General features: G+C 51.6%; 1 protein-coding gene across 24 annotated transcripts in view; it reads right to left on the bottom strand.

The window, feature by feature from the left end:
* The window catches only part of dlg1a (discs large MAGUK scaffold protein 1a), a 176,171-nt gene that overhangs the window by 99,048 nt on the left and 59,117 nt on the right, over positions 1 to 18,006 (bottom strand). For 2 of the 24 annotated variants that reach the window (XM_064330175.1, XM_064330177.1), the window contains exon 1: positions 14,822 to 15,155. The exons of 20 other annotated variants lie outside the window; for them this stretch is intronic. In XM_064330175.1, the coding sequence (XP_064186245.1) occupies positions 14,822 to 14,995 (174 nt within the window). In that variant the 5' untranslated portion in view covers positions 14,996 to 15,155. Of the gene's footprint in view, positions 1 to 3,272; positions 3,348 to 14,821; positions 15,159 to 18,006 lie in introns of those variants that run through there. 2 more of the 24 variants (XM_064330166.1, XM_064330171.1) reach the window with 2 other exon arrangements.

Raw genomic sequence — 18,006 nt, 5'->3', positions numbered from 1 at the left:
TCAATTCCCAGTCATTCTCCATACAACACAAACTCATAAGTTTTTCTCTTTGGGGTTTTTTCACCCCTTTCTGACACGTCCTGACATCCATCAAATAAAGCTGCCCGTGTTTTGGACTGGCAGCCCTGTCAATCATCTCGAGGGTGTGTTACTGACGAGTGCAGAACAACTCCAGGCCGATCCTCAAACTGCCGTAGACACATTCTGTCTTACTTAGTGGGACAGACAGGCCGCTGACAGTGTTAAATCAGAAATACACATCTGCCACACTCAGTGAGCCTGCAGTTTTCATCCAGGCGTGGAACACAGACGAACCATTTCCTTCGCAGGTTCCCTGAGGCAGTTTTTGTGTACTACAGAGCCATAGGGTACCCATAGGATCATTCAGTGTCTATGGTACACAAGGGTTATCAAGAGGGTAACAGAGTCTCTATGGTGGGAAGGGGTTAACTAGAGGGCCATGTAATGCATTATCAGGAAGTTTAATAGATTTTTTGCTATTCAAGTAGGTGTTGCTGAAGAAACAGGAACATCGTGGTGAGCTTGTGTCCCTCCTGAGATCCTCACAATTAATGACAGAACAGCGACAGCACACAGAGCTCAGCAAACACTTCAAAGTACAGACTGAAAAACCGAGCAGCGCCCTCTGGAGGCAGGGAGGAGCAACAGACTCTAAGAAGAGCGGGGCAGTATGCTGGACGAACAGGACGTCTTTCTCACAGAGATCCTGCGACTTTCTTTTCTCCCCTTCCGGCTGTAATTAAACAGCACAATTAAGCGCCGCTGTGGATCTCCATGGAAACTTCCCTCCTGGCTCTGACTTAATGAAGTTTGCCCACTGTACCGTGCGCTTGGCTGTTCTCTCGCTGGCTGCTCAGAGGGAGGCCGGCCGTCTTTCGATAGAAAAACCGAGCGACCGAGGGGGGGGGGGGTTAGATACGGAGTCGCGCGTACAGCTTAATTAAGCGAAAATCTGTCGACGTGCCTCGAGGGACCGCCTTTCCCAAAAAAGGCGCTTTCAGGGGGGCGGTGGATCAGCACGAGCGGCCGTCCGGGTCGGCCCGAGGGGCGGGTGCGCTGGCAGGCTTTTCGTTCCCGCTCAGAGGAGAACTCAATTTCCACATTAAACGAACCGCTTCCAGCACAGCACAGCGCACTGCCAGGTCTGGGCCCCGTTTGGGCTTCTGATAGGAAGGGCTGTGTGCTAATGCATCAGACAGATGGCAGAGAGAGAGAGGGAGGGAGAGAGGGAGAGGGAGAGAGAGAGAGAGAGAGAGAGAGAGAGAGAGAGGGAGAGAGGGAGGGAGAGAGAGAGAGAGAGAGTGAATGAGAGAGGGGGAGAGAAAGAGAGAAAGAGAGAGAGGGGACAGAGAGTGGTAGAGAAAGAGGGAGAGGGAGAGACAGGGACAGATAGATAGAGAGAGGGAGAAAAAGAGAAAAAGGGACAAAGCGAGGGAATAGAGAGAGGGAAAGAGAGAGAGAGATAGGGAGAGAGAGAAAAAGAGAAAGAGGGACAAAGTGAGGGAATAGAGAGAGGGAGAGAGGGAGAGAGAGAGAGAGAGAGGGAGGGAGAGGGGACAGAGAGTGGTAGAGAAAGAGGGAGAGGGACAAAGAGAGGGAGAGACAGGGACAGATAGATAGAGAGATGGAGAAAAAGAGAAAAAGGGACAAAGCGAGGGAATAGAGAGAGGGAAAGAGAGAGAGAGGGGGGACAGAGAGAGAAAGTGAGGGACACTGCACTCTCGTGAATTCTGTGCCAGAGCTCGGTATTTCTGCTACTTTTCAAAAAGAACTGACACTGAGCACAAGTCTTAGTTTCTGAGTTACCAGCAATTCAGCCCCACTCAACAGCTCCCCCTGCAGGTGCATACCACACACTGACTGATTTACACACACCTACTGAGGAGGGAAACAGAGGGCTTATGCCAAACAGCTACTGTACATTGCACTGACTGACACACACACACACACACATACATACACACACACAAAGACACTCCATCATAAGTACATGCATAAACACAAAAACACACATGCAAACACAAGCAGCAATATGCACATTCACACGAACATGCAGTACCCCTGTGAATTAACCAAGAACAAAAGAAAAGGAGGAATACTCCTGGGAGAGATAGAAGCAGTTAAGTGGGACACTAACACGCACGCACACACACACACACACACACACACCTCCCCCATCACTGACAGGCCTGGGACACCATGGAGAAACACAAGCTGAGAAGGAAAATCTGCTCCAGCTGTCAGGGTCTGGCACAGCCAGCGGAGAAACCGCAGGGACCACCACACACTGCCTGAACTCTGACACACACTGGCTCCCTGCACTTTGACACACAATGGCTCCCTGCACTTTGACACACAATGGCGCCCTGCACTTTGACACACAATGGCTCCCTGCACTTTGACACACAATGGCGCCCTGCACTTTGACACACAATGGCGCCCTGCACTTTGACACACAATGGCGCCCTGCACTTTGACACACACTGGCTCCCTGCACTTTGACACACACTGGCTCCCTGCACTTTGACACACAATGGCGCCCTGCACTTTGACACACAATGGCTCCCTGCACTTTGACACACACTGGCTCCCTGCACTTTGACACACAATGGCGCCCTGCACTTTGACACACAATGGCGCCCTGCACTCTGACACACACTGGCGCCCTGCACTTTGACACACAATGGCTCCCTGCACTTTGACACACACTGGCTCCCGGCTCTTTGACACACACTGGTTCCCATGTTCTTGACATACAATGGCTCCCAGCCAGCCCAGTTTCCCCCAGGAAGAACAGAGACCTCCAGGGCACAGAGTACTCCTGAACGCAGGCAGCTGTGGGCCTGGTACAATCTGTCAGTATGGCGGATTATAGGGGGGGGAGTGCAGCATCACACACTCAGATATTAATTAACACCACTGGGACTCCCCAGGCTGAGGAACCGAAACAGGAAATGACTCTCAGCAAAAAAAAAAAGTCCAGTTAGCAGGAAATTACAGGTCAGTAACGTACCTCTAAGCTAAGGCTTCACGCCTTCCAGGAAGGCGGTGACGTTAGCGCTGTGCTTTAATACTAAGGATGAAACCCGAAAACTTGCACGAATAAGCGACTGAAGAGCATATCTTGAGGTCCTTTTCACAGAGAATGCAGTGAATCTCAAGAGCACTGAAGCACTGGAGAAACTAGAGAGTGGGTAACAACAGAGTACCCCTCCAGACGAACGACACATCCACACACACCGGACCCTCACCTCTTTCCAAGCCTTTAAGACCAGTACACCTGAACCCCCCAGAAGACATCCCGTTTCCATAGCAACAGCCCCGCTCGGGTATTTTTTGTTGATATTCCCTTAAGAGCTCTCCCACGGCTTGTCATCAGAACGCCGCATCGCGCGTTTGAGGGCAAGGTTCCGTCAACAAGGGAGGAGGAGCATCTGAAGAGAGGTGACGGGCGGGAGCCTTCGTCACACACACGTGCACACACACACACACACACACACACAGACACGCACACACACACACAGAGAAGCATTCACACAGGCCCTGACTTAACTGCTACTGCACATGGTAGTCCCAAACAGACGTACAGTGTAGAGCAGAAAACCCGCTGGCACAGACATCGCCCTCAGCACCCTGCAGCCACAACCCTGTCCACGCAAATCCACAGCAGAGGAAGAGGTACGAGAGACAGCAAAACTCAATAAACTGTTGTCCAGGACAACTTACTGCACAGAAGAAGAGGGGGGGGGGGTGAGAGGGGGTAAAACATTGATAGTGTACAAGTACAGTGATACAGTGATACTGTACAAGACCAGGCACAGGGAAATCTTACACAGTATCACTGTTTTATTTCAGTACATGAGATTTCCCCGTGCCTAGTCTCTTACAGTGTCACTGTTTTATTTCTGTTTAAGGGACTAGGCACAGGGAAATCTCATGTACAGAAATAAAACAGCCGTACTGTATCAGACCAGGAAGAGGGAAACACAGAGAGGACATCTGCTGAGATGACCCGCGAGCTCTCGCACCCGTGCGCGCTGCATGTGCGCTCCAGGGCGACGCGGCGGGACCCGTACCGCGGGGATCCAGAGTGCAGACGGGCCTCGTTAAACGGTCTTTGCGTGCCCTCGGGCTCACTAGCACAAACTCGAGCTCAGTCTGGAGCTCATAGAGTCTCAGCTCAGTCAGCTCTGAGTGCAGTAAGGCCTCTCTGAATCAAGCTCAGTCTGGAGCTCATAGAGTCTCAGCTCAGCCAGCTCTGAGTGCAGTAACGCCTCTCTGAATCAAGCTCAGTCTGGAGCTCATAGAGTCTCAGCTCAGTCAGCACTGAGTACAGAAAGGCCTCACTGAATCAAGCTCAGTCTGGAGCTCATAGAGTCTCAGCTCAGTCAGCACTGAGTGCAGAAAGGCCTCACTGAATCAAGTCCAGTCTGGAGCTCATAGAGTCTCAGCTCAGCCAGCTCTGAGTGCAGAAAGGCCTCTCTGAATCAAGCTCAGTCTGGAGCTCATAGAGTCTCAGCTCAGCCAGCTCTGAGTGCAGTAAGGCCTCTCTGAATCAAGCTCAGTCTGGAGCTCATAGAGTCTCAGCTCAGTCAGCTCTGGGTGCAGTAAGGCCTCCCTGAATCAAGCTCAATCTGGAGCTCATAAAGTCTCAGTTCAGCCAGCACTGAGTGCAGTAAGGCCTCTCTGAATCAAGCTCAGTCTGGAGCTCATAGAGTCTCAGCTCAGCCAGCTCTGAGTACAGAAAGGCCTCTCTGAATCAAGCTCAGTCTGGAGCTCATAGAGTCTCAGCTCAGCCAGCTCTGAGTACAGAAAGGCCTCTCTGACTCAAGCTCAATCTGGAGCTCATAGAGTCTCAGCTCAGCCAGCTCTGAGTACAGAAAGGTCTCTCTGAATCAAGCTCAGTCTGGAGCTCATAGAGTCTCAGCTCAGCCAGCTCTGGGTGCAGTAAGGCCTCTCTGCCTCGCCTGGTGGCCAGACCGCTAGCCATGCCGCTAACGAGTATTTTGAACACGCGTCTGACCCAGGTCTGACACCGCCGTTTCCCATCCCCTAACCCGGGTTCATGAGTGGGGGGGGGGGGGGGAGCAGCTTGCGGCCAGGACTGCTCATTTCTGTCTCCTAGCAACCGCCGCCACTCGTCAATCGGCTCGTGTGTTCCCACTGCAGCCGGCAGGAAACCGGTCCCCACTTCCTGTGGACGTTCCTTGGAGGACACGTATCAGCGCAGCACCTGCCTCTGAGCGCGCTCACCCTCGCCAAGCGTTTCCCGGGGAACGACGGAACCCTTCCCATTCCGAGACAGGCACAGCCAGCTGTGTGTGTGTGTGTGTGTGTGTGTGTGTGTGTGTGTGTGTGCACGCGCACAAGGAAACGCTTTAATCTGGCGTTTAATCACGATCATCAGGCTGGTGTCTAATGAGAGGTGGATGACAGAAGACTTCATTCTCTCTCTCAAACTGGGTCAGGGGTTCTGGAAACACAGAAGGCCCCGCAGCGCTGGGCTTAAAAAAGAACTCAAATTACAGAGAGAGCAGAAGCAGGGAATCAGGCTGGGAAAGCACACGTGCTCATCTCTGCAGCCAATCAGTCCTGACAGCATGGGATTCTGAATGCTGAGTGGCTAATATGTTTGCTGTATGGGCTTCTGAATGCTGATTGGTTAGCATGTTTGCTGTATGGGCTTCAGAATGCTGATTGGTTAGCATGTTTGCTGTAGGGGCTTCTGAATACTGACTGGTTATCATGTTTGCTGTATGGGCTTCTGAATACTGATTGGTTAGAATGCTTGCTATACATGCTTCTGAATGCTGATTGGTTAGCATATTTGCTGTACAGGCTTCTGAATGCTGATTGGTTAGCATGTTTGCTGTATGGGCTTCAGAATGCTGATTGGTTAGCATGTTTGCTGTAGGGGCTTCTGAATACTGACTGGTTATCATGTTTGCTGTATGGGCTTCTGAATACTGATTGGTTAGAATGCTTGCTATACATGCTTCTGAATGCTGATTGGTTAGCATATTTGCTGTACAGGCTTCTGAATGCTGATTGGTTAGCATGTTTGCTGTACAGGCTTCTGAATGCTGATTGGTTAGCATGTTTGCTGTACGGGCTTCTGAATGCTGATTGGTTAGCGTGTTTGCTGTAGGGGCTTCTGAATGCGGATTGTTTAGTATGTTTACTGTACAGGCTTCTGAACACTGATTGGTTAGAATGCTTGCTATACATGCTTCTGAATGCTGATTGGTTAGAATGCTTCCTGTCAGCCCTATATCAATATCCCTGCCCAGCCCACAGAGAGTTTAAATGAACACGTACATCAAAACCCTTTCCCACTATGACATCATTAAAATATTTCTGAGGTACCAGCAGAATTAGTCAGTGAAATCCCCCCCACACCCCCGCCCCCCACCCCCGCACAGAGGAAGCGACGGCGAGGGAACGCACAGACAGGCGTCACACAGCAGAACGGGGCTTTCTGCACCGAACGACCCGCATCGTTTCATTCTCAAAACGCGTTCCACATCACCGCGCTCCGCCGAGCCGAGCCGAGCCGGGCCGAGCCGAGCCAGGCCGAGCCGAGCCGAGCCAGGCCGAGCCGAGCCGAGCCAGGCCGAGCCGAGCCGAGCCGAGCCGAGCAGCATCTGCTAATCTGCGCAGCGGCGCTGCAGAAATCTGGCTGGCATTTTCTGAGGGTCTTCTTCCTCCTAAATTCCCCTCTGATGCCCTCTGATTGGGGGAGTGTGTGCATATGAACCACAGCCACATCGAAAATCGACTGAAATGTAGTCAACACAACAGAGCGCACATCTTTCACTTCTGCTCACTGCAGTACTCACACTGCATTTTTTAAAACTGCAATACAGAGAAATGAGACCGTCTGACAAATTAAATTTGTCTTAACCCGAATCTGACGAGCTTGACAGAACGTCCATTCACACTCAAATTTGGCCTTTTAAATTCATGAGATGTGGAAGAATTCATTTCCTATGAAATGAATTTCCTATGAACTTATAATTTAAGGTGTACACAAATAATACAGATTATACACATATATGCATAATGTGTACGTGCATGTATATAAAATATTTCCTGCATGCATAGACAGAACATTAAGCAAAATAAGACTCCTTAACACTTTAGGGTGTAACATCTATAATCAGAATCAGAATCAGAATCAGAATCGAATTTATTGCCAAGTACATTTACACATACGAGGAATTTGCTTTGGTCAACACACCGAGGCAGCCATCTGCGGCGCCAACATAATATGTTATTAGATAACATTAATTGAACATTCCAGTGCTGATGTAACAATCTCTACTGGTGACTGAAAGCGATGGAGTTCTAGAACACTGACTTAAAAAAATAAAAAATAAAAAAAAACATTCCAAGAAACCTACTCTTCAAAGGGTTAATAAAAGACAGGTTTATGTCTGGAATATACATAATCACGCCTAAGAGTCTGTATGACATCACAAATCCTGGACAAATTAGTGTGAATGGGTATTGTGACATCACAATGATAACCTAAGTTACCACTCAGAAACAGAAACCTGCAGAACGTCATTCAGCTGGAGTTCTGGAACCTTCCTGCCTGTGTGCTCCCGTGCCCAGTGCCCTGTGCATCAGTGCTGAGGGGGGGGACATGTGGAGGAGGGGGCGGGGCCGTGTGTGAACTGTTCTAAACCACGGATCCCCCCCAGGGCCCCCTTTCCAGTGATCATGGCGAGAACGAGGCAGGAGAGGAGAGAAGAAACAGGGCTCTGTGTGCTCTCATTTCTCCCTCTCCTTTTTTCTCTCCTTTGTTTCTCTCTTCCTTTTAATCTCCCCCCTCTCCCGCTCTCCCTTTCCAGTCCACTGCTTCTCGATCCCCTCACCTCTCTCTCATTCCATGTCTACCTCTCCCACTCCTTCATTTCCTCTCCTCCTCTCCTCATCTCACTCTCCCACTCCTCTCTTTCCCCGTCTCTCCCTCTCCCCCTCTCTCTTCCTCTTTCACCAGCTCCATGTCCTCTCTCACCAGGGAAGACACGGCACACACACACACGCTCCTGGCCTTCCCTTTTCCAGTCTTCATTCCGTTATGTAATTCCAGGATAACTCCGGGATAATGAAGGCCAGCCCCCACGCTGTGCAGCAGGATTCCCCAGTGCTCCCCCCCACCCCCACCCCCCACACGAGCCCCACGTTCAGTCCGTCAACTTAAAACCGCTGCATGAAACAGATCATCACTCGGCAATTAACACACCAGACAGCGCAGGAGAGGAGAGCTCAGCCAACGCTGCCACAGGAAGCAAGCAGGCCTGCCGTCCAAACCAGAACTGCAAACGACAACAAAAAGCATGCCGACCAATCAGCATGCACCTTCAATTTCTGTTTCAAGTAGTATGGGTTTCAACAGCAGCCAAAATAACAAGTGCAGTTATAGTTATGCTCACTGCTACTATAAACACAGGTCAGGTTCCCAAGCTATCCCAGCTAAACCAGAAGCGGTAGCTGCTCATCTCTAAAGGCTTGTCAGAAGAAATAGTAACAACTGACACCCACGAGGGGATATTATTTAAATGCCAGGGAGGGGGGGGCGGAGGAAGAAACATCTTTACAAACATTCCAGAACACAAGCCCGCAAACCTGTTTATATCACCAGGCCAGAATCCAGCTGTGAGATGATATGCGAGTTTTTATTCAGAAGCGCTAGTGTAAACGAACGCATTCCTATACTGCCAATCATGGCATCGTTAGCACCTCGTTATTAGCACAGTTCATTAGGGACTCAGAGGGGACTGAGACCCCTCCCATTCTGGCTCAGCAGAGGCAAAAAAAACTAATACAAACTCCAGGGGTCAGGCAGTAAAAGTCCTGCCGTGTGCATTTCTTCCACCCATGAACTCGCCCAGCTGTTTTCACTAATTAGTTCTACCTCCTGGGTGAAGAACTGTACTAATGAGCACATCCAGGTGATCGTAACAAAGCACTGGAGAGGACTTCTACTTTCTGGACCTGGATGCTCCAGCTCTGTGACTCAGCCCATCTGATTTAAACAGTGCGGTGAATCTTTAGACCAGTGGTGCACAGCCGGGGCCGATCCGTTACAATATACCCACAATGACAACCAAACTTCAGCTCGAGAAACAGGGAAAGCCGGCCTCGTTTCCCCGCTGAACGAACAGTGGGACAGGGGGCGGTACAGGGGCCGGGACAGGAGGCAGATCCAGAGGAGAGCTTGTACGGTGACCCAGGGGGTGCGCGGAGGTCAGCCGCGCTTTATCAGGGCTCGTTTAAGCTGGTCTTCTCTGGGGAGACCTTGCGGTTGTCGTTGGGACAAAAGGCCGCGTAGTGGACGCTACATTAACGGACGGGCTGCACATGCCTAGAGCACGCTAAGCACACGGATAATAAACTGACTGCGTAGGCTGAGAGCGTCCCGAGTTAGCGGGGCAGTGGCGCCGGGGTACGGGGTACACACAGACCCCTCACTGCCAAAAAAACAAATGCTATTAATGAGTCTAAAAATAAGCCCATTCTAATCAAATCAATGCAGCGAGAATTATTTGACGAGCCTCCAAATCTCTTGAGGCAAGGCCAACAATGACGCCCCCCTTCCAAAAAAACCCCGCCACCCCGTTTCAAGCCACGCGTTCCACACTGGCTCGGATACCTCTGGCACCGCTACCGTCTTGCGTGACGTGTGCAAAAGAAGCTTCCGTAAAGGCGAGGGGGAGAATTCACGTGAAAGCCAACCGGACAGTAGCGACAGTTCACAACGCGCTGCAGAGAGGATTTTTCCAGCAAGCTTTCCTGGTCCAGATACCCAAAGTGAAGCGCTCGTTCGCCACTCACATGGAAGGGCGTACGGCAGCTACGTGAAGCTGAAAAGTGCAGGGCGCGGAACGCGTTATGGATCGTCCTGTCTCTGCTGGGCATCGACATATCTGATCTGTCACAACAATCACATAATAATAACATAACATAACATAATATAATATAATGACTAGAACAGGCCATTCAGCCCAACAACACTCGCCATTTTCCTGACTAAATTAGTGCTCTGATTACCTACAGACTAGACGGTATCTAACAATGTATCAAGCCTGGTCTTAAAAATCCCCAGAGTTTCTGCCTTGTTTCCATCACACAGTACACTAACAGAAACAACAAGGAAAACTGCAGTTCAGTTTGTGTTTTAATTAACGCTCAATAACTACTAGAGACCGTTGTCGTGTTCCAGCGTACTTGCTGGATTAATGATGTTAATTTTATTTAGTACCAACACAGTGACCTCAATCTGCCAAAAATGCAAGTTTGCCACGTAAATTAACGATTCATCGCGATACAAATCGAGTAACACGCATCACATCGATGCAGTTGTATCCTGATGTTCGCATCGCGATGCAGTGATGCATCGATGTTTCGGAGCACCCCTAGCACTGACTCCCGAGGGATTTGCACCTGCAACCTCTGAGTTCCATCAGGACAGGACATCTCCAGGAAACTCAAATCTCGAGGCAAAGCAAAGGAAACGGTGATGTCTAATGAAATGTTACTGGAGGGAGCAGAGCTCTTTCACAGATGATTGTCATGTGTGAAACAGCTATTGTTCGCAGCATATGGTGCAGAGCCTGGAGTCACTCAGTCCTGTTTAGAGCTGAATTTCTTCCTCCTGCTAGCCCTGACGCGGTTAGCGACATTAACATTACTCAAGACAGGATCCGCTTCGCCTGGGTATGAATTCAGCAAGACAAACGCACAGAAGGAACTCTTCAGCGGACCGACAGGGAGAAATTTAGCTCTGCCAGAAAAACACACCAAGCAGGACGATAACAGATCTTTAATTCTCTTTCTCCCCTTCCCCTGATACCACTCTGCCTCCATTACTCACTCACTCCTCGCTGATCTTTCCCTCCACCTCTTATCTCTTCTCATCCCTCCCTCTCCCTGCCTCCCTCCCTCCCTCTGCCTTTTCCCTTATCTCCTTCTCTCTCCCCTCCATCACTCCCTTTCTCTCAATTTCCCCCCGCTTGTTATCTCTTTCTTTCTCTCCCCCTCCAGTAGAGGGATAAAGAAAGAGACCCATGACGGCTCTTTCCCCGGGCAGTCCCGGCTGCTGACTGGGTGGCTGCATCGGTGCACTGTAACTGTGCCCCGTGGCAAATCCCCGGACTCCATTACGGCTCTAAGCACGTTCCAGAGCCCAGTCGACAGCCAGAGGATTAACTGGAGATGACCTCTGCCCCCAGAGACGGATTCTGAAGATAGACAGCACATGTTCTACAGCTTCACCAGATTAATCTACTCTGCATTTTTAAAACTGAGCCTCTCACATCTCACTATCACAGATCTTCAGCCTCCTCTTCCTCTTCCCCCCCCATTCAGTCATAACAGCCTTTAATCTCACTGCTTCTCAAACTTCTAAATCTTTACAAAAGATCTTAAAAAGAACCTCCATTTCCCCGCTGACAATGGAGCCATTAATATTTACAAAACACTGTCCTCATTTTAAGCACGCAAGCTTTTAAAAATAATAACCGCACACATAAGCTGTTTTCATAACCGATTTGAGCACAATGTGTAATTTTCTCCCTACAGCCTTGTTAAAATAAAATAAAATAAAATGCACTTCAGGGCAGGAGCAGTCTATCCATGGGACTCTCAGCGTTCTCTCTGGGATGGAGCATTCTCTCCTGAAGCAGTTCGGATCCCCTGTGTTATTACAGTGAACCCCTCGAGGCAGATTCCCCCCCCCCCCCACGCACGGCCACTGGGGGGGGGGGGAGTTTTTCTGACCCCATGACCCCCCGTATCAGCTCTGGGCCCTAAAACATCAGAACCCATGAACTCCAGAGCAGGGAGTCCCAACCCCAGGCCAGCTGAAGAGTATGTGTGTGTGTGTGTGTGTGTGTGTGTGTGAGTGTGTGTGTGTGAGATTGTGTGAGTGAGTGAGTGTGTGTGTGAGTGTGTGTGTGTTTGTGTGTGTGTGTGTGTGAGTGTGTGTGTGTGAGATTGTGTGAGTGAGTGAGTGTGTGTGTGTGTGTGTGTGTGTGTGTGAGTGAGTGTGTGCGTGTGTGTGTGTGGGAGTGTGAGTGTGTGAGTGTGTGTGTGTGTGTGAGTGTGAGTGAGTGTGTGTGTGTGTGTGTGTGTGATTGAATTAGTGTGAGTGAGTGTGTGTATGCGTGTGCGTGTGCGTGCATGTGTGTGCATCTGTGTGTGTCTGTGTTAACAAATATCTCTGCTATCAGGCGCAATAAAAAAATTATTCAGCAACTTAAATCAGGAAAATAATCTCAAACCTTACAGCACTTACATCCTCAAACCCCCTCAGGAAGATACTGCCCCATTCACTCCAGGCTTGCAGAACGACACTTGCGATTGTGCGTGACACTTAACACAGTATCAGAGTGCTCTTTACACAACCCTTCTGTGCACTTTGCACAGTAAGTCGCTCAGGATAAGCGCTAAGTCTCTAAATGTGAACGCAATGCACGTCTAACTGTTGACCGACTGAACCTGAGAGAAGGAGCACGGTCACGCAGATAACCTCAAACCCTTAAGAACCGGCGGGATTACACGCATCGCTACGCTACGCTACGCTACGCCGCAGCAGCCGCAGGGGCGTCTGCGCAGCTCCCGCGCATCCCAGCACCGCATGCTTCTGGAGAATGCGACGCCGCATGCGCTGCTGCGCCACGATGGCAGGAAGTCGGAGGTGCGTTCACGTTCGGCGAACAGAGGCAAACGTTCGCGGCGAACGGTTCAACGTGAACGGCTTTTTACGAACATTCCAAATCGTTTGCATTAAACGTAAACAGGCATGGCGACGAGAGCGTTTGTACTCACAGCCGCTTCTGTGATCATCGATGATAAAAAACAATTGCTAGGTAGCGAACAATAATAGCATTGGCCAGCGTTAGCAATAACATTATTGGAAAAAACTGATCACACTTAACGGCGTCTTCGATTCAAATACCCGTCTGGGAACATTTCCCTCAGTCCAGCGTCCATTTTTGTTGCCGCAAACTACCTTTTCAGACCGATCACGGCGAACACAAAGCTAACGGAAAAAAGTTTGAAATAGTTTGCAAACGTTCGCCTTGTTCGCACCTCTCCCCTTTCACAGCAGCTGAACGCAGCTGAACGCAGCTGAACGCAGCTGAACGAAGCTGAACGAAGCTGAACGAAGCTGAACGAAGCTGAATGAAGCTGGATGCAGCTGAACGCAGCTGAAAGAAGCTGAACACAGCTGAATGAAGCTGAACGCAGCTGAACGCAATGGAAAGCAGCTGAACGCAGCTGAACACAGAGGAACGCAGCTGAACGCAGCTGAACACAGAGGAACGCACTGGAACGCAGCTGAACACAGCTGAAAGCAGATGAACGTACATTGCTGGGGAACAGACAGCCCACAGAAGCTCAACACAGCAGCGTGTTTAAAACAGCACACACACCTTCTCACAGGGGAACAAAGTTATTCCTGCAGCATCTTAACATTCTGACATTACATTTTTCTCTTTTACAAAGAGTGAAACACAAGAATAAAACCGAGAACGGCAAAGAAGAAAATTAACTTCAAGAAAGCACAGGCTTGACCGGCCCTGCGTCACTTCTGATACAAACACTAAGCTTCTATTTGGGTTCTGACCCGGTCCAGACTGTGCACCCCCGTCCTGACCACACACACAGTCTGTTCTAATAACTCCACACACAGTCTGTTCTAATAACTCCACACACAGTCTATTAGAATAACTCCACACACAGTCTGTTATAATAACTCCACACACAGTCTGTTATAATAACTGCACACTGTACACCAGGCTGTTATGTAACACACAGCAACTTGCCAATGCCCCCAGGGGGCTATTACTGCTGGTAGACAACACACAAACACATGCAAGAGCACACACAAACAGACACACACACGCACACACACACACACACACACACACAAAAACAGACATACACGCACACACACACACACACAAAAACAGACACGCACACACACACACACACACGCACACACATGCACACACATGCAAACACATGCAAACACACACAAACACACACACACAGATACAGACACACACACTCACACTCACACACACACACACACACACACACACACACACAGCCTTGTGCAGGGCCAGTGTAACAGTCGCGCTAAGATTTCCCCTCAGTTCCCAGGTTCTCCCTCCTCCAGCCTGTTACAGGAGCGGCAGCCTCTCCACGCTTCAGCAGGACGGATTAGGAGCCGGGGCTCGGAGAGATCCAGCCCCTGCGCGCGCGATAAAAACACAGCATAGCGGAGAGAACGAGCGGGAGAGCGAGAGGGGGAGCCGAACGGGACGGAGCGCAGAGCTCCCGGCTCCGCACCCCCCCGAACGCAGCCGCCACCGGCCTGTCAGAACCCATCTCCCACCGCACGATTCAACACAACACGACCCGCTCGCGGCGGGCTAGAGACGGCTAACAGCGGGAGCAGTGAGACCAGGCGCGCGCGGGCTAGCAAACGAGCACGGCGCTGTGTAAACGCGTAGCTCAGGACAGCGGCGGGGAAGGGGGGGGGGGGATCCTCATGCGTGATGGGGGGGGGGGGGAGGAGTCTGTCAAAACAGCAGATAAATCAGGGCAGCGATCGTCTCCACCGCATCGATCCTCTCAGGCCGGAGCAGAGCCCAGGTTCGGGGGGAGAGAGAGAGAAAGTTTGGTGCGCGTCCCGTGTGAGGTAAACGCATCGGCAGCCACCCACCCCACGCCCGACCCCTGCCCCGCCCCCAGCGGAGGCAGGACGCGCGCCGACCCTCACCCCCTTGCAGCCGAACACGAGGGAGATGGTGCTGGGGGTGCAGGCGAGCTTGCAGTGGCACAGCATGGGGGCGAAGCAGTCCGAACTGCGGGGCGCGGGGCATGCTCGCTCAGGTTCCGGGAGATTCCGCGCGCGTCGCCGCCGCTGCTGCCTCCTCCGCCCAGCTCCCTGCATTCGCCCTCATTCCCCAGCCCAGGCCATCACCGCGGAGGAAGAGGAGGAAGAGGAGGAAGAGGAGGGCGGTGGGCTCCGAGCGGTGTGCTTCCCTCATCCAGCGCTCCCGTACCGCCCCCCCAGACTCCGGGCAGGAATCCCGCGTGCCACAGGAGAGTTTCCGGGCTTTTCCGCTCCGCTGACGGGGCGAGGGGATCAGAGCGATCCCTGTGGGAGAGGGGGAGGAGCCACCGCGAGGAGGGGGGAGTCTCCGTACAGCCCGAGAGCCGTGTGTGTGTGTGTGTGTGTGTGTGTGTGTGTGTGTGTGAGAGTGTGTGTGTGTGTGTGTGTGTGTGTGGTGTGTGTGTGTGTGTGTGTGTGTGAACGCGTGCGGGGGGGGTTTACAGATCTGTCACTGCTTCTCCACCTGCTGCAGTACAGGGACTCCTGCCATCATCTTTCTGTACAGAGGGAGACTCTGGCAGTGCGCGCACACACACACACACGTACATACACACACACACACACACACACACACACACACGCTGGGAGGAGGCGGAACGAGGGGGAGGGGCGCTGGGTTGCACGGCTCTCTGGAGACAGAGCACAGAGCCCCTGAGAGGCTGCGTCGCTCCCCAGCGCAGGAGACGCACAACAGAGGGGAGGCGCCGACAGAGGGGAGGTGAAGACGGAGAGGAGGTGAAGACTGAGAGGAGACGCCGACAGAGGGGAGGCGAAGACTGAGAGGAGGCGAAGACTGAGGTTTCCGCGGAGCAATCCGGAGTTGGCGAGTCTCTCACAGTGACGGAAGGGTGAGCGTTCACGCCTGGGTGGAGGTGGGTGGGGGGGGGGGTGAGGAGGGGGTTCGCATGTCCGCACGCTCGAATGTCTGACCCGAGGCGTTCTCCCATCAGAGCAGAAGCCTCACACTGCACTGTGTGACAGGGACGGGCTGCTGTGATTGGCCGAGGACAGAGGCTCCGCGCGTCCTCACTGGCTGAGAGAAAACCGGGGGGGGATAGGGGGTGGAGTCACTGCCACTCATTACACCATCATAAAAATACTCCTCAAGTCTTCGAGCTCCTCCTCCTTCTGTCTGCTCCTTCAAGCAGCCTTTCAGTCTTCTGCTCCTGAGCTACAGGAGGTTCTGCCCCAGAACAGGACCACTGTGTGCAGTGCAATATTACAGTATAGCATGTGCACTACCATACTGTAGTACCTGCTCACGCCCCTAACTGAATTTTCAGAACCAAATTGGAACGTTTCAATTTCAACCTTAAGGAGACAGAACTTATATTGTTATATGCATTCTAGGGTGCCTGAAGAATCTGTGGTATCATGTTTTTGTGTGTTACACACACCTGAACTGACATTATACACACCTGAGCGCACTCCACACACCTGAACTGACATTATACACACCTGAGCGCACTCCACACACCTGAACTGACATTATACACATCTGAACACACTCCACACACCCAATCCCACATTATGCACACCTGATCGCACTCCACACACCCAAACCCACATTATGCACACCTGATCGCACTCCACACACCCAAACCCACATTATACACACCTGAACGCACTCCACACACCCAAACCCACATTATACACACCTGAACGCACTCCACACACCCAAACCCACATTATACACACCTGATCGCACTCCACACACCCAAACCCACATTATACACACCTGAACGCACTCCACACACCCAAACCCACATTATACACACCTGAACGCACTCCACACACCCAAACCCACATTATACACACCTGAGCGCACTCCACACACCTGAACTGACATTATACACACCTGAACGCACTCCACACACCCAAACCCACATTATACACACCTGAACGCACTCCACACACCCAATCCCACATTATGCACACCTGATCGCACTCCACACACCCAAACCCACATTATGCACACCTGATTGCACTCCACACACCCAAACCCACATTATGCACACCTGATCGCACTCCACACACCCAAACCTACATTATACACACCTGAACGCACTCCACACACCCAAACCCACATTATACACACCTGAACGCACTCCACACACCCAAACCCACATTATGCACACCTGATCGCACTCCACACACCCAAACCCACATTATGCACACCTGATCGCACTCCACACACCCAAACCCACATTATGTACCCCTGAACGCACGCTCCAAACACCTGAACACACAGTCAGGGGACTGCTGGGTGGCTCATCCAACCAGCCCATATCCACATCACCACCCCCGCCCCCCCCCCCCCACTCCAACCCAGCCCCCCTCCCCACAATGCGCGGGATCTCCTCGAATCGGAGCCCGTCAGCGTTCATGAGGAACGACGTGGAAATAACGGGTGGCGGTCAGAGCGGAATCTGTCGGGTGTGAAAACTCCGCTCACGATCGCCCCGCCCCCACCCCCCACCCCCCGACAGCCAGCTCTTAAAACAAGTTCAGCCATAAGAAGTTCTGCACAGTCAGCGACCTTGGACTCAAAACAAAGAGCCCTTCTCCTCGGGGTGGTGCTCCCCCACTCCCCCCCTCGCTGTAGAACTATCTAGATGAGGGAACGCTGAGGCGCAGCGATGTTGGCGAGATTGGCGGCCGCCGCAGAGGACGGGAGAGAAATAACATCTCTCTCCCGGGCCCGGGTTCGAGAGGTACTTTCCTCCTTTCATCTGCTCGGAGTTCCATTCCCGTCACTCCAGGAAGGAACTTTCCTTTCTTTAAAAAAACATTCAGATCAAATCTACCTTCCTGAGCATGACAACTAGAAACATTCCACCTTCTCAAAGTACTGTACAACCTTGCAAAACCAGAGCTGGATGGAGGGAAAGAGAAAAGATAATTAAAGTTATTTGATGGCAGAGCGTTAAGTCAGCAGGATGGTGGAGAGCACAGACGGTGCCATCTCACCTGAGTCTGAAACATCTCTGTGTGCGGCTGACTGTGGCTCAAACATCAAACAACCCACAGCCTCAGCTCACCGGCTAAAGGGTTAAATCATTCAAAGT

This window comes from Anguilla rostrata, chromosome 4 (genome assembly GCF_018555375.3).
Source record: "Anguilla rostrata isolate EN2019 chromosome 4, ASM1855537v3, whole genome shotgun sequence".
Lineage (NCBI taxonomy): Eukaryota > Metazoa > Chordata > Actinopteri > Anguilliformes > Anguillidae > Anguilla > Anguilla rostrata.
Note: the sequence above shows the minus strand (reverse complement) of the source record. Positions and strands in the feature narration are given on the sequence as shown.